Here is a 16,412-nt window from a genome sequence, read left to right as displayed (position 1 = left end):
CGGTAATTATGTTACGTAAAAGACTGGATCGCTCATCGCCCACCAAAGCTGAAGTTGCCGAAAGCAGATATCTGGCATCTTGATACTCCCAAAACAACCATGACGACCTGCGCGTTAATCGCCAGTTCCGTGGCTGTAGGAAAACATTCCACAAGTTAGAAAGATTTACTTTGACATTGTTAACCTTTGTAAAGGTTACTTTTTTTTTTAAATTTTCTGATGATCTTAATTCACGTGAACAAAGTTTTGTTTACTGTTCACTCTCTGCTTCACCTTTATAGACCAACGATTTTTTGCAAAAAAATATATTTTCCCAAACTTCATCAGTGGCTAAGAAAACACATTTTGTGGAATTTTTTTTGAATAATTTCATAATACAGAACTCTCCAAATTGAATTTGATTTTCCAAATGAGAGGAAAAGTTTAAATTTTGAAATAGGACATCACAGAGACAAAAGAACAATGCAGTTTGCATGTATTTTCCCATTGAGAGTCCATATTTCCAAAAATATATCTCACTGACTTGAAATGTAATGTTATGACAACAAAAAAAAATGCTTAGTTTTTCACTATGTTATGATGATAGTGCTTCACATCGTATTTTGGAAAAAATTAACATCACAGAAATCCGGCCCTAGGTATCATCCAAGGTTTCTTGCTAGTCACGGTGTTCTATGTCTTCCCTTTGCACTTAGACTTTTTTGGCTTCCAAGTCGAATTGAAAATCCTTCATGTTACCAGAGAAAAAAAAAAAAAAAAAAAAAAAGTCAAGCTCACACAACCAGTTTTAAATTCTACATGCCAAACTGAGAAAATCCCCACCATAATCTAACCTGTAAACCATGTCCTCCACACGTTTTGGGAGTACCAAGATGGCGGCCAACTGGCTTCAACCAATCACACACCACGAGATGTGTATGCGCTATCCAGACCCTATAGGTCAGCGACTAACGCTCATTAAACACACACGTGGTCACCATTTATTTGTTTTATTATATCCATGAAGGCATTTGACAAGACAAAGACCAGCCGTACGATTGTCGCGAAAATACATCGTGCTTTTTTTTGGGTGTACTTGATGCAGCGCTGTGTTCAAGTTTGCGCAGAATTCAAAATTCATTGGCAAACAGAATGTGCAGACTGCTGCGAAATGGTAAACCCACCACCACTATAGTTGAGGTAATATGTTAGAAGCTATACAGTTTTGACGCCATATATGAACCCCCTGCACCAACAATTTTTTTTAGTATGTTTAAAAAAAAAAAAAAAGCATGAGTCATTCAAGCAAAGCTTGCAGCAATAAAGATCGGTGTACAACGCGCAAAGCCCTTTTAGTAGAAAAATAGTCAACGAGATGTTGCCGTTTTACACAGGAATCGAAGGGTATACAATTCCGTGCCAGAATATTGCATAATTATATCTTGGCATGACTTTTTGATCCCGCTATCATTGCATTTTGACTGCAATCGGAATATTTTCTCTATCGTTCTGTGCCGATTCCTGGGCTCACTCGGCAGCCGGCTCCGAGGCCTCAGCGGATACATCCAGCTCCTCGTCGCTCTCCAGTCCTGAGCGATTGATGGCGCGGCGGATGTTCAAGTGCACGTCCCCGCGCCTTCACAATAACACACACACACACACACACACACACAAACGAATACAGCTCAGGATCTGACCAGTGAAAATGCAAACGCGAAAGGAAAAACAAAATCTCTAAAATTGGCTTTAATCGCGGGTGCCCGAGAGCAGTTCTGTTGCTTTTTCCGGGGCTGTCGCGATGTACACCAACCTGAGCTTGCTCTTCAGACTGCTGACTTCCCGGTTCATGGCGTCCGCCGACTCGGTGGCGTCCTCCAGCTCCCTCTGCAGCTTCCTACGGTAGGCGTTGGAGCGAGTCACCTCCTCCTCCGCCTCCTCCAGCTGGCGCTTCAGCTGACGCATGCGGTTGTTAGTCTTGTCGGCCTGCAGAGAGCGTTCGCGTGCACACGTGTGAGTGACATGTGAAACTAGATTTCCTTTCTTGCAGAGGTCGTCAACTTAATGTTTTGAAAAAAAAAAATGTTTAAAATAAAAATTAAAATATATATATATATATATATATATATATATATATAAGTATGACAAAAAATGTTCAATGCGCAGGTGGGGCACAGTTCTTATACCAATACTGTAGTAGAAAAAGAGGGTTGCCAATACTAATTTATCAAATACAACAAAAATAGAGATGTTAAACAAAGGAAGAAAGGTCAAAGGTAATGATTTAACAGTTTTCACACCCTACACACAAAAAAAAAAAGTGCACACAGCAGAGCAATAAACAAAACCTTTTGGCCATATAGCTAGAATTAATATGTGGATGTGATTTGAACTTCACTGACTAAGGACAGATTTAGTGTCAAGGGGGGGGGGGTGTTTATAAAAAAAAAAAAAAAAAAAAAAAACTGTATAAAACCAGGCGGGATGGTGGATCAGCTGGTAAAGCATTGGCTTCACAGTTCTGAGGACCTGGGTTGAATCCCAGTGGTGCCTGTGTGGAGTTTGCATGTTCTCCCCGTGCCTGCGTGGGTTTTCTCCGGTTTCCTCCCACATCCCCAAAACATGCAACATTAATTGGACCCTTTAAATTGCCCCTTGGTGTGAATCTGAGTGTGGCTGTTTGTCTCGTTGTGCCCTGTGATTGGCATGCAACCAGTTCAGGGTGTACCCTGCTTCCTGCCTGTTGACAGCTGGGATAGGCTCCAGCACTCCCCGCGACCCTCGTGAGGATAAGCGGCAAAAAAAATGGATGGATGGTACAAAACCAAGGACACCTTCTGCAATCCGAATGTAGTTATTATTACCTCAAAGAAAATAATAGGACAACAAATCTGGCTATAGTTTGAGATGGCTTAAAAGGAATTCTCAAAAGGCAAATTAATCTAACAACTTAAAAAAAAATGTAAACTGTACAAATTACCAATGAAAGGAGAATTGTGAAAGGATGGGGAGGAAAGACATGCAATTTAAGATAGAACATGAAGTGTGACATCTAAAATTAGACAGTAAAAGGGACAGTTTGAGACACTGGTCTAAAATGGTACATGCGCAAACTACAAAAAAAAAAAAAAAAAGCTAATTGGAATATTTGCAAAGTGTATTTGTTTTGCACGCGTGCACACACAAAACCAGATCCACATTAATGTCAGAATAACAGAACAAAAAGTGACAAAACATTTACAAAAATAACATTGTTCTTAAAGATTAAATACAGCTGTACTGTACTCTAGGCAAATACAGAGTGATACTCTACTACATTAAAAATGTAGTAGCCTTCCATCAGTGATTCTTTCCTATCTCACCACATTGACACCCACTAGTAATTGCAAACTATAAATTGAAAAGAAATAGTGCCATCTGGTGGCAAACTGAAAAAGCGTGCGTCAGTTTACCTGGTCCTTGAACTGCTCCGCGTTGCGCCGCTCATCGTCAACCATCAACATGGTCTCCTTCAGCTTCTTCTCCGTCCTCCTGACCAGCCGGGACGCTTGCTGACGCTCCCTGAATTGCAAAAGGAACATCAACGGCGGACGCTCACGACAGGAAAACGTTTGCATGAGATTTTCTTTGCCGAAAGGCAACCCGGACTCACTTTGACTCGACGTCGAGCTGCTCCTCCACTTGACCTATCTTGGCCTCGAGGGAGGCGATGGTGGACTTGTACTTTGACTTGATGGTGGCCTCAAGCTCCTGCAGCTTCAGCTTCAGCTCTTTGTTCTGGCGATCGAGCTGGGAACGAGCGCCTTCCAGACGCTGGGCGTTGCTGTGCTCGGCGGCCAGTTCCGTGGTCTGCTGCTCCATCTAAATGACGGCAAGTGAAGCCACGCGCTTACAAACATTCCTTTTGAATCATTTCATATTTCCAAAAATATAGCTTACCTGCAGCGTTGTTCTCTTCAGACGGTCGTTGACCATCTCCGTGTTGAGCACCTCCTCGTCCAGTTCTCCCTCCAACTGAGCGATGCGAGCCTCCAGCCGCCTCTTCTCGTCGGTCAGCAGAGAACTGAACAACAAAATGAAACGCAACAGTCAACGAAAGGTTGCAAAATTACTGGAAGTTTCAGAGTTGGAGACTTTCCATGGGTATTAGCAGGAATTTAGGACAATAAAGCAGGAATTTAAAAATTATATGTTGGCTCTTAACCAGAAACTTCCAGCCAGTTCACAATGGATTTGAAATGAAAAACAAGAATCACTTTAACTTCAGCTTTGGGGGTATTCACATGTTTTAAGAGTCAAGTGTTTATGAGTATGGTAGAGGTTAATATCCATCCATCCATCCATTTTCTTTTGCTCTTTATCCTCACAAGGGTCGAAGGGAGTGCTGCAGCCTATCCCAGCTGTCAAGTGGCAGGAGGAAGGGAACACCCTGAACTGGTTGCCAGCCAATCGCAGGGCACATCGAGACAAACGGCCGCAGTCACAATCCCACCTAGGGGCAATTTAGAGTGTCCAATTAATATTCCATGTTTTTGGGATGTGGGAGGAAACCGGAGTGCCCAGAGAAAACCCACGCAGGCACGGGGAGAACATGCAAACTCTACACAGGTGCGTCCGGGATTGAACCTGGGATCTTAGAACTGTAAGGCCAACGCTTTACCAGCTGTTCCACCAGGTTAATAATAGTGGAGGGAATATTAATAAGTCTCTTCCTAGGTTGAACAATAAATTCCATTAATGGTTCCATGTTTATAATTTTCCTTTCCACTTTGGTGGCACATAAAAAAGCCAAAGTTCCAGACATGATTTCAATTTTGGAGCTGCTACATCCATTTTTATTTTATTAAAAAAAAAAAAAAAATCATACTTTTTACTGTTGCTGTTATTAATCTCATCCTGAAGCTCGTCTCTCTCCGCCTGGATTTGTCTCTTTAGTCTCTCGGCAGTGGCGAGATCCTGTAGGGAGCAGAAGTCACTAAATGCACAAACCCAGTCAAAGGCAAAATTGATTGGATTTTGCAAAATGAAAATATCAATTGGACTTTGGAACCTCCTGGAAGTGCAGGACGTCCGCCTCCAGGCTCTTCAGCTTCCTCTCCACCTCCTTGGCCGCATTGACCGCTTCATCACGGGAAAGCCGCTGGTCCTCGAGCTCCCGCAGTTGATCTTTCATAAGGGCCTTTTGAGTTGGACGTACACATGATTCAACAATGCGACACTTGTGTCCTGATACAAACGGGGGTTTAAAAAAAAAAAAAAAAAAAAAAAAAAAAATTACCTGCATCTTTTTGAGCTGTTTGACGCCCTCGTCACGGGCCTTGTTGGCAACTTCGATCTGGTTTTCCAGCTCTGCCAGGTCCAGCTCCATCTTCTTCTTGGCAGAGAGCGCCTGAGAGCGCTGCCTGCGTTCATCCTCCAGCTCCACTTCCATCCCACAAACCTGAAGACAAAAAAAAAAAAAAAAAAATGGTTTGACTTCAGAAAGTAACCTCTGAATTCATTTTAGTCCAGTTGCTTTTAAGTGAGAAAACAACTGACTCACACTCACTGTAGTGTCAGACAATGAGATTTTTGAGATTTTGCATTGTAAATGGTTTATCATTTTTGGAATGAGTAACCATTTGCAACTAAACAATTGCTGCGGTATGGAACACCCACGGATGAAAATGACCAATTTGGGAAAAACACTGAAAATGTCTGCCTTCAGCAATGCGTGCATTGGGGGGTATGCCCCTCATTGGGCACACTTTTTTTCATAAAACAGTTAAATGGTGACCTCTGGTTACTTCTAACTGTGTAAATATAAGGGCAATCATAACATTTTGAAAACTTAAAATATGAGTCCAAACAACCAATTTCATTTTGCCAAACTTCAGACATAAAAATATAGACAGTGAAATTTATAATAGACAAATAGGCTACTGCCCTTACAAGTTCTGCTTCAGAAATAAGTATAAAAGTAATTTGTTATATATATATATAAAAAACAAAGAGCGAGCGAACACATACACGGTACAGTATATAATGGTTGTGGAAGAGATTATGAAATATAAAAATGAGTGATAAAATGTGTAATCTACAGGGCCAGTGCTACAGATAGGCCTAAAAATCATATTAACAGTGTCACTGATATAATATGAGAAATTTATGTCCAACTTACCTTTGTGCTTCCTGGATATTTTTTTTGCTCCTCAGCTTCCATAATTGATCATAACGGAATAGGGCGTGCACAGCACTTTTTCCCGGGAAAGTCCACTTTTTTGTACAAGTTCGGTACCGTTTTCGTTCCTGTCTGCCCGGTTCCACTTTTTGTCAAGCCATGCCCATCTGAAAGTTTTTTTACCCCGTGGTTTTTAATCAATTTCCCTAGCACGATCTTCATCTTTTCGCTCCAAGACTTTCGCCATACTGGCAAACGTACATATGTCTATAAGTTAGAACTATGACGTAGTAAATAATATGCTTCTCTATGAAATGTTAGAGTGAAAAATACCGATGAAATACTGCCGGAAATCGGACTGTTGTCGTTATTATAAACTCCAAATTTAATGCAAACATACAGCAATGCCGTTTTTTTTTTTACTTTTACTAACCTGCTTGACCAGCTGCTTCCTCCGCTCCTCACCCTGCTCGTCTCTGGCCTGCAAGTCCCGGTCGAACTGGGCCTTCATGGCCTGCATGTTGACCTCCAGACGCAGCTTGGCATCCTCAGTGGCCTGCAACTCGTCCTCCAGCTCCTCCAGCTGAACCCTCATCTCCTCCAACTGCTGCTCCATGACCCGCTTGGACCGCTCCAGCTCGTGGACCTACGGAAGATGAAAGATTGGAGTCACAGTGCTAAAAACGCATTCTCCTCCAGCGTCTGCGGCGCTCCGGCTTACACTCTTGCCCGCGTCGTCCTTCGAGGAGACCAGGTCGTCCATCTCTGCTTTGAGCAGCTTGTTGGCCCGATCCAACTCGTCCTTCAGGTCAGTCATAGTCTCCAGGTCGCGGGCCAGGGTCAGCCCCCGCGTGTCCTTCTCCCTGGCGTCGGCCTCGGCCTTGTCCCGCTCCTCGGCGTACCGACTGGAGATGGTCTTTTCCTCAGCCAGCATCTACAGTCAGTGGAGAGTGATTGAGACTTAATAGGAAAATAGAGGATTACCTTTGAGGTCTATTGTGAGCGTCAGTAATACCTGGTCAAATTTCTTCTGCTTCCTTTCCAGGTTGGAGACCACCTGCCTCAGGTTGTCCTGGTCCACCATGAGATCATCCAGTTCCTGCTGCAAACGGGTTTTGGTCTTCTCCAGTTTGTCGTAGGCGGCAGTCTTCTCTTCCAGCTGCTGCTGCAACGAGTCCGTGTCGCGTTGGACGCGCTTGCGACCCTCCTCCGCGCTCTCCAGGTTGGCCGTCTCCTGGTCCAACTTCTTCTTCATGTCAGCCAGCTGAGGAGCATCAGGAGGAAAAAAAAAAAAAAAAAAAAAAAAAAAAAAAAACAAATGTGGCTGAGTGCGTACGACGCAAGAGAACAAACTCGACTGTCCGTGTAGCGAACCTGGGCCTGAAGCGAGGAGACCTGCTTCTCCACGTTCCTCTTGCTCTCCTCCTCTTCCTCCAGCAGCTCCCGCAGGTTGTTCTGCTCTTCCTCCTGCTGCCGCAAGCGCGTGGAGAGATTCAGCTTCTGCCGGGTCTCTTCTTGGAGCAGCTCCTGCAATTCAAGGGACAAAAACGTGAGGAAAAACTCACAGGCCTTGAGTTTTTCTTTTTTTTTTTTAATCATTTCCATGGAGAGGTGTCACAATTCAGTCTTACAAATGTCAACCAAAATACAAGTTTTACTGCATAATTGCATCCACAAGTCGGCTCTCATCATTTCTGGGAGAAAACCTACCAAATGCCATGCAGTACACGTTTGAGTTGTTTAAAATAATTCTTTGTCTATTAATGAGGACAGTGGAAACACGTACACGACTACATTTACTGTACGTCTTCCAAATGTGAAGAATAAATGCATGTTGTGACAGAATTACAATTTGCTGAAAATTTTAGGTGATGCCAAAAATGTCACCATAGAACCAATTGCATGGAAAATGAACTGACAGAAGTTATTCTCCTTACCTTGGTTTAATTAACACAAGGAATAAAAAAAAAAAAAAAAAAAGGCACTCCAATTGAGAAAAGGATACAAGAGCGCTTTTGTTCAGTTGATGCTAACAAAAAGTTTGCAATTTGCACCAGGTACAAAATATGCAAACGTAAAGACCTCGTGCACATGATGTCACCATAATGCGGGTCAAACGGAGCTGCTCGACATTAAACTAGAGGAGAATATTTACAATACCCGAGACCTGTTGTACTGTTGGTTGTCCCAATAGATGAGACTGAAAAGACCAGAAAATAGATGGATTTCGGCAATTAAATATGATGGATGGTGCCCAACCAAAATACACACACGGCTGTGTCGCAATCACTTCATTTCAGGTCAGAATTATTCTTCTCAATCTTAAAATTACCAAAAAGTATTTATAATTAATGCGAGTTTGTGTAAAACCAGGTGTCATATATTTAAATATTAGTATTTGCATTGAATACGAGCTGAAAAGATCGATGGATTCCGGCAAAGGTTCACGTGTCGCCGAACACTTCCGCGTTCAAAAGCAGTCAAAACCGCCACTATGTGGGATTTATTCCTGATGAGAACAGATCCAGCAATAAAGTATTCGTATGCGTCCAGACTTTTATATGCTTTCAAACTTTTCCGTATAAATCTCGAATTACTCAGCAGATCCATGTGTATATCCAGTTGTCCAAGACAAGCAAACAGTCCAATGTCTTATCGGTGAAAACATCGATTTCAGCATTAAGTACGGGTCCTCTATGGCGAATGTATCTAATTTTTCCACATACCCTCGTTTATTTTCACCTAAATGTCTGACAGTATTGGACAAGACTCTGGGCATCGTGCTACAAGACATATTCCCGTGTTGTCTCCAACCGAATTAGCATTGAGCAACGCTTAGCTTGACCGGCAATATGGCGACGTAAACAAAAGTCACGTTATTTTATGACGTAGGTGCACGAACTCTATATCCTGTCTTCTAGTTTGTTCTGTTTTTTGTGCATTTTCAGCATTCTTGTTGCCCAGTGCCTCAGGCAAGCTCACTGCTATAGTACACAGTGTGCTTGTCATCGATTTAAAAACAATGAACGGTATAAAAAAACAATACAGATATGTTTCCCCTTTATCGGGTGTGGGAGCGCTCAAAGTGTTAAATTGCTTCGAATTTGCCTGTGCCTCCTGATCAGGGTTTATACATGCGTAGCAAACATAACGTCAAAAAAATGCTTTTTTTGGTTACACAGCAAGCAGGACTTTTCCCTTATAGATCTTTACGTGAGCTTGCCAATGTAGTGGCTAAAAAATACAATAAAATTAAGCACAAAATGTAAACTGGTGGAAAACCCTAGTAAGGGGAAGCAAATTAGACGCACACAGGTCAATTGTCACTGCTAAGTCATAAGGAGTAGATTGTTAATTGCATTGTTAAGCCTTCAAGATGGAGTGCACGAGCAAGCACCAGAAGTGCTGTTGATTAGTTTGTGAGCTAAAGAACAACATGGTCCACTACGGGAAATTGAGTAATAATAATCTAATGCCCATCCAAAATGACCACCATGAATCATTTGGGTCATTACCTGTGCGTCCTGCAGCTGAGACTCTACTGAAGAAAGGTCTTTGCTGGATTTGATGTTCTTGCCCTCGGCCTCAGTCAGAAGGCCGTTGACGTTGTCGAGCTCAGCCTAAATCCGTGGAAAGTTACAGGGTGAAAAGGAGTCGTCAACGAGCCAATTCCAATCTCTGAATATAACCGAACCTGCATTTTGGCCATCTTGTCAGCCATCTCCTGCCTCTGCCGTTCGCTGTCTCCAAATTTGACCTGGAGCTCCTGAACCTGGGACTCTGCTTTCTTCCGGCGGTGCTCGGAATCGGATTTGCCTTGCATCAGGGTCTTTAGCTCGATCTGCACTTCGTTCCACTCGCTCTCTAGGGCCTGCTTTGATTTCTCCACTGACATCTTGTTCTGCGGGCACAGGGCAAATGGTTCAAACACCTCGACCCGCCGTTGGCGAGCAAGGGAAGGTTCCGCTCATTACCCGCTTGGCCTGTTCTAGCTGCTCATTGAGCTCGTCAAAGGCCTGGTTGTGCTTCTGCCTCATGTCAACCATCAGCTGCTCGTGGGCCTTGGCCTCCTCCTCCAGAGACTTCTTGAGGTGCGCGACCTCCGTCTCACGTTTGGACCTAGAAGGATGGAGTGGTAAGCTGTCATGAAAACAGCTCCTGATGCACAAGTAACAAATCAGACGACTAAATTGTTTCTTTGACCGTTCCTGAGAACGCATTTGTGAGCGAGACGCTCTGTACTTCCTTCTTCAGTTTTAAACGAAAAGTACCTCGAGTTTCTCATTCCATGACATGCGCAGCGAAAATCCAGAGCCACTTTACAGTTGCAACATGCCATCCTTTAGTCTAAGCCATAAGGTAAGGAGAGCTGCATCAACTTTGGTTGGCTGCAGAGATTCGCGATGGCTTTCAGTGTTTGCATATGAAAACTAGCATAGACGCAATTGCTCTTTTTTCGTCGACTAGACTTCACGAGTGGTCGACGACTGTTGGACTCTGGTTTTGCTGCAGTTCAGAATTTGAAGTGGCGGTGAACAGTCAGTCGCGACATCGTTGCAGATTGAACCGCAAAAATCAAAAAACGCAGTGAGTCTCTGTCGCCGGTTCACAAACTCCCTTATTCTCGCTCGTTTTCTTAGTGGCGGAGTGCGGCACTAACTATCATTTTATTCACGATGCTACATTTCAGTTCCACTCTGACATCACTCTGGGCCTAACGTGAAGTCTATGTGCCATATTCATATAATGTAGCTTATGGAAAAAAAAAAAAAAAAAAAGCCTCCATGAATTAGAAATGTCGCTACAATGACTCTTGGACAATGCGCGACAAAGTGTGGCCTGCTGCATTACCTCAGCTCCTGCTGTGCTGCAGTAGAGTCTAAAGTGTCTTCCAACTCAGTCTTGAGAGCTTCCAGCTCCTCACCCAGATCTCTGCGCAGCTTCTCCGCCTTGTTGCGCCCTTGTCGCTCCAGCTCCAAATCCTCCTGCAGCTCAGAGATCTGAGCTTCCAGCTCCCGGATCTTCTTCTGGGCCGTGTTCTTGGCCGCGGCCTCCTCCTCGATCCTGCGTTAAAAGAGGAGGTGAGCATGGTGGCGGGCTGCAAGGAGCAATAGTGAAAGAGACATCAACTTTGCCAGTGCAGCCAGAAGTTCCTCCTCTTTCTTGGCCAGCTGCGCTTCCAGTTCAGCGATGCGCGCCTGAAGTTCTGAAATCTGGTCACTGAGGTCTGTTGAGTCCCCTTCCAGTTTACGACGGTTCTTCTCCAGCTCCTGACGCATTTTCTCCTCCTTTCTCAGACGTTCTGAAATTTTGGACACACAAACTTTAAAATAACATCTCTAGTAACACACCATCTTAAATGAAGGGTAAAACCAAAACAAAAGTACTTGCCTTCCAAATCAGAGATCATGGCCTCATGCTTATTTTTGAGTTTTTGCAAGCTTTTAGACTTCTCCTCCTCCTCAGCCAAGTTTGTCGTGAACTCGGAGATCCTCTCCTCCAAAAGCTTCTTCTCCTGGAGTTGGAAAACAAGAGAAATAACACATTCTTGAGCAAGCGTGCGGTGATTGTCAAGTTGGGCCGAGAGAAGCGCTGCAGTGCTTGTGACCTTGTTGAGCTTGTTATTCTGGTCATCCAGCACCATCATGTCCTGTTCGATTTTTTTCACTTTAGCATCCGTGGTGACCTTCTCCATCTGGAGCTTCTGTCTGGCTGCTTCTTCCTCATCCAGCTGCTGCTCTAGTTCCTAGAAGAGCAGCAAAAAAAACCAACAATAAATGACGCCTGATATCTTGAGTCGAGTACAGTATGGATACAATCCAGACCCCCCCATGACTGACTATAATATTCTGCTGCATCTTTTTCCTTTCGTTGTGCAGCTGGCCCATGCGTTCCTCCTCCTCCTCCAGGCGAGACTCCATGTCGTGAAGGATGTCCTCCAGCTCCTGCTTCTTGGTTGCCAAACGAGCTCGCATCTCCTCCGCCTCGGCGCACAGCTCCGTCTCGGCCTGGAGTTGCTCCTGGAGGGCCAGCTTCTCTGCGTTCAGCTACCGGTGAACGTCAAAAACAAAAAGCAATAAATTACAAATGACAAGGACTAATTGCAAAATTGCTCGGCTCCCTGCTGACTAACAAGGCATGTTTTGGCAGAGGACCACCACAGGTCAAATAAGCACGTCATAAATGCTGAGGTCCAAAATCTTAATTCTGTGTACATATCCTTGCGTGAAATAGTTGAGACCTCTCTGCAGAACTCCCTTGGACAAGTCTGATGCATTTGGCAAAAAACATACCGCAATATTATCTGGAATACGCGATAGAGAATCGACTTCAAACCTGTTCTGTTCAGTCGCCGTTTTGTAAACCTTGTGGGACATGGCAACTGTAGCTAAGGGGGCGGAGCTTAAGATCGCCAGTCGGAAAGGTTCATTGTCTAACACCACGAATATTTCTATTCATTTTTTTCCCTATTTAAAATGTGTATACTCTAATAGCTCCCACTTAATTCAACATGAGGCATATTCATATCCTTGTTGCATCCGTGACCTTGATACCTGCTGTTGCTTGCTCTCGTATTGTTGAAGCTGCTCCTCAGCCTGTAACTGCTTCTCTTTGACCTTCAGCAGCTCCTCCTCCTTGGCCACCATCTCCTCTTCCTGTCGGGTCACTTGCAGCAGCGGTTTCACCTTTACGGCGAAAGTAAAGGAAAAGAAAAGCGTCAAGTCTCAGAATGTGAGGGTCAGCTTCTGCGGATCAACAGCTCAGTCGGTATGAAGGAGTCGAGCACCGCCTCAAACTGGGACCACAAATTGTGCAACAAATCAAAGCTTATTAGCTGGTCATTCTTGGAATAAATCATGTGACACCTTGGTGAAAAGTCTCCACCACTGCCAGTTCCTCAGTTTGAGGTAAGCGGAAAGGTTCCTCTGGATAACTTTCATAGCCATCAATTGCTGCTGCCTCTTTGCAAAGGCCCTGTAGTTTAAAAAAAAAAAAAAAAAACGAGTTTGCAGATAAGAAGCTCGTGTGACAAAGATGACAAACTAATCGCCAGAATACTTCCTTACTTGCGGGCCACGTATCCTCGGCACCAGGCCTGGAAGGTGATGATGACGTCTGTGATCTTGATGTCTCGCTCCTCCTCCAGGTGAGCCAGAACGCCGGCCCTGAAGAATACTTTACTCTGCCCGATGCGGTACAGGTTGGCGTCCAATTCCAAAGCCTTTATCTGAAACAGAGTAACATCTCCTGAGGTCACAAGGGGTCATTTTTTCCTTTTCATCCTGCTGTGTGATTGCTGCGTCCCACCATGAGCACACAGGCCTGCTTGCCATCCATGAAGCCCTTCGGGATGGCATTCGGAGTGAGGATTTCGTACCTGAGAAGACGATTCAATGACAATATTTTACTCGGTCGCTTCTTTCCCCCCCAACCGAGATGCACGTCTGTGTGCTTCACCTCTGTCTGAACTCCTGAAAGACGATGCGGTTGGGGAAGCCCTGCCTGCAGATTCGGATCCCCTCCAAGACACCGTTACACCTCAGCTGGTCCAGAACCAGGTGAGGCTCCAGTTTACCTGCCTGAAAGGAATTGTAAATAAATAGTTCCATGTTAAGTATTAAAAGAAATCAAATCCCTGAAGTCTACATATTTTTTATTTGAAAAAAAAAAAAAAAAAAAAAAAAACTTTAGCTAAAGAAAACCAGCAAAAACAAGGTATTAAAACCACAATTTTAAAAGAAAAAAAAAAAAAAAGATAATCAAACCTTGATTCTAAAATATTTTAAGACATTGGAGATGTTCTGGAAATGGAAGTGTCAGAATTATCTTTTTGTCCCCCTGATAGGACGTAAATAGAAAAAGAGGAACATGGGAAAAAAGACATCCAAGTTTCTGGGTGTCATGATAGAAGAGATGGTTATCAGTAGTCATGTGGCAGACGAGTTTATAGCTACGTTTCCATTTCTGATCCCTTCAAAAACGTTTAGAGACCTTTGATTTTATGACTAGTGACATGCACTACTGCAGGGGTCACCAACACTGTGCCCGCGGGCGAATGGTAGTCCGCGAGGACCATATAAGGCGCCAGCGAGGTATGTTCTAAAAATACCATAGGCCACAAATTGTTAGTATTTTGTGCTTTAAATTCTGAATCTCACTTGCTTACATGAATTAAAATTTAAAAATACCTGAATGTCATTTACTACAATAAATCAAAAAAAAAATATTTTATGTACGTGTATCGAACTGAGTCTGAAATTTGCCACAAACAGGTCACGTCGCCTTTCAAACGATCGGTGCTCACAAAGTAGCCCTCAGCCTCAAAAAGGTTGCTGAGCCCTGCACGTTAGGGCAGAACCTTGCATCCAACATACATTAGATGGCGCGAATGTGGTTTAAAAATATTACGACAATGCTGTAAGACCTTCTTCTCGTGGTTGGGGATGATGCAGCGGACAAAGTTGGGGTTGGTGTTTCTGAGCGTGGCCATCAGGTTCCCGAGCTGCTCCTTGTACAGCTGGCCCACTGTGCGGAACATGCCTTTGCGGGTCTTGAAGGCGCCGTGCATGGAGTCTGACATTCCCGCTACTTTATCCAGGCCCACGATACGGTCGACTGCGAGGACACAAAAAAATATAAATAAATACATTTAAAAAAAAAAAAAAAAGTGTCATGTCAGTGTAGCAAATGGCGACTTGATATTACCCCAAAGTTAGTGAACTTGCTGTGCATTCAAATGAACACCAGATGGACACATTGCGACATGAATGGGGAAGGTTTTTGGTGTGTCCCCCCCCCCCACTTTTTCACTCACCGTCTCTCCACAGGTCAGCTGTAAATTTGTCAGTGGACTGGTTGAGCAACGTGGCCACACACTCATTCAGAGGATCCATGTTTTTCATCAGCCATGCATTTGCTTTGTAGTCCACCTTTAGAGCAAGAGAACATATTTCTGGATAAAGACCTGAACTTGTACGTTCCTGCTAGACTAGAACCGCTTTCACATCTGTTTCTATCCATCTCAGACATACGCAGACTTCTCAGTTACCTTCCCAGCATAGTGGATAATGCAGAAGTCCGCGTCATCCTTGAGTTTCTTCGGTTTCTGGAACTTGGGGTGTGTTCCTTGCTCCTGCACGACCTTCTCCACAAAGCTCTTGTCAGTAGCCTTGGGAAACCAGCACTCCTCGTCCAGCAGAGACAAGATGCCAGGAGGTCCGGACTAAAAAAAAAAAAAAAAAAAAAAAAAAAAAAAAAAAAAAAAAAAAAAAACAGAGGAATAAGTGATGTGTCCAAGTCCTTCGGTCAAACCTTAAAAGGTTCTACTGCATGTTGTTGCATAGGTGTTTTGAACACCCATATGAAGATTAAAAATCAATCAATACAAAATTGGAAGGATTTGAATAAATGACTGACTAAAATATTGAATAAAAAAATAAGGAGGGGTGACGTGGAATGTCAAATGACCAAACAGTTTGGCAGACTTCCTATTTGTGTAGTGATGACAGAATATTTGTCATTGGCGGTGTGTCTAAGACAAAAAAGGGAATGTGTATAATTGATTATACGTCCACGTACTTATCCATTTCTGCTCTACTGTATTGAGGTATCGGGGGGAGATGATGTAAAAGGACTATGAAAACTTGATTTTAGTAGAAGAAACTAGATAAGTGTTATTCATTTACCGTAATTTCTGGCCTACAAGCCATGACCCCCCCCCCCCCCCACACGCTTTCAACCCTGCGGTTTATGCGGTGATGCGGCTAATTTGTGACTTTTTTTCTAACGGCCGCAAGGGGGCACTCAAGAGGAAAAAGGTAAGAATGAGACCGGTGGAATTTATGTGCCGAGGAAGTAACTTTTACCGGCCCTGTTAGCGCTGCGCTAGCACGTTACTGCTGTGTCTCAGTGATATTCACCGGTAAGTTTTATTTTAACCGGCCCTGTTAGCGTAAACGCAGCACTAGCATTAAACTCAGTGTACCGCCTTTTTTTGTAAATATTTCGTTTGAATGCGAGTTTCAATGTGGGCACTTGCGGCTTTTAGACAGCTGCGACGTATGTCTGTACCAAATGGTATTACCTTTACAAATGTACTCTGAGGCTTATTGCCAGGTGTGCTCTGTAGGCCAGAAATTACAGTAAACCAATTTAAAACTATAACCAAACACTTGGTCAGCTACAAAAAAAAAAAAATTATATATATATATATATATATATATATATATATAAATAAAATTAAAAATACAGTAATACTTCAAGTTAACATGGAGCA

At 43.5% G+C, this 16,412-nt stretch overlaps 1 protein-coding gene across 2 annotated transcripts in view; it reads right to left on the bottom strand.

Annotated features, from left to right (window-relative positions):
* Positions 1-973: 973 nt before the first annotated feature.
* The window catches only part of LOC133506726 (myosin-9-like), a 28,223-nt gene continuing 12,784 nt past the window's right edge, over positions 974-16,412 (bottom strand). For both annotated transcript variants that reach the window (XM_061831136.1, XM_061831137.1), the window contains 28 exons: positions 15,186-15,359; positions 14,952-15,066; positions 14,562-14,752; positions 13,595-13,716; positions 13,445-13,514; positions 13,204-13,364; positions 13,003-13,111; positions 12,691-12,822; positions 11,977-12,183; positions 11,745-11,882; positions 11,528-11,651; positions 11,267-11,438; positions 10,988-11,200; positions 10,111-10,255; positions 9,831-10,037; positions 9,652-9,756; positions 7,511-7,663; positions 7,152-7,400; positions 6,858-7,070; positions 6,570-6,782; positions 5,255-5,416; positions 5,027-5,155; positions 4,844-4,932; positions 3,916-4,039; positions 3,629-3,837; positions 3,429-3,537; positions 1,790-1,962; positions 974-1,615 (listed from right to left, as the gene is read on the bottom strand). In XM_061831136.1, coding sequence (XP_061687120.1) covers positions 1,507-1,615; positions 1,790-1,962; positions 3,429-3,537; positions 3,629-3,837; positions 3,916-4,039; positions 4,844-4,932; positions 5,027-5,155; positions 5,255-5,416; positions 6,570-6,782; positions 6,858-7,070; positions 7,152-7,400; positions 7,511-7,663; positions 9,652-9,756; positions 9,831-10,037; positions 10,111-10,255; positions 10,988-11,200; positions 11,267-11,438; positions 11,528-11,651; positions 11,745-11,882; positions 11,977-12,183; positions 12,691-12,822; positions 13,003-13,111; positions 13,204-13,364; positions 13,445-13,514; positions 13,595-13,716; positions 14,562-14,752; positions 14,952-15,066; positions 15,186-15,359 — 4,317 coding nt within the window. In that variant the 3' untranslated portion in view covers positions 974-1,506. The remainder of the gene's footprint in view (positions 1,616-1,789; positions 1,963-3,428; positions 3,538-3,628; positions 3,838-3,915; positions 4,040-4,843; positions 4,933-5,026; positions 5,156-5,254; positions 5,417-6,569; positions 6,783-6,857; positions 7,071-7,151; positions 7,401-7,510; positions 7,664-9,651; positions 9,757-9,830; positions 10,038-10,110; positions 10,256-10,987; positions 11,201-11,266; positions 11,439-11,527; positions 11,652-11,744; positions 11,883-11,976; positions 12,184-12,690; positions 12,823-13,002; positions 13,112-13,203; positions 13,365-13,444; positions 13,515-13,594; positions 13,717-14,561; positions 14,753-14,951; positions 15,067-15,185; positions 15,360-16,412) is intronic.

Source organism: Syngnathoides biaculeatus, chromosome 9, assembly GCF_019802595.1.
Source record: "Syngnathoides biaculeatus isolate LvHL_M chromosome 9, ASM1980259v1, whole genome shotgun sequence".
Classification (NCBI taxonomy): domain Eukaryota; kingdom Metazoa; phylum Chordata; class Actinopteri; order Syngnathiformes; family Syngnathidae; genus Syngnathoides; species Syngnathoides biaculeatus.
Note: the sequence above shows the minus strand (reverse complement) of the source record. Positions and strands in the feature narration are given on the sequence as shown.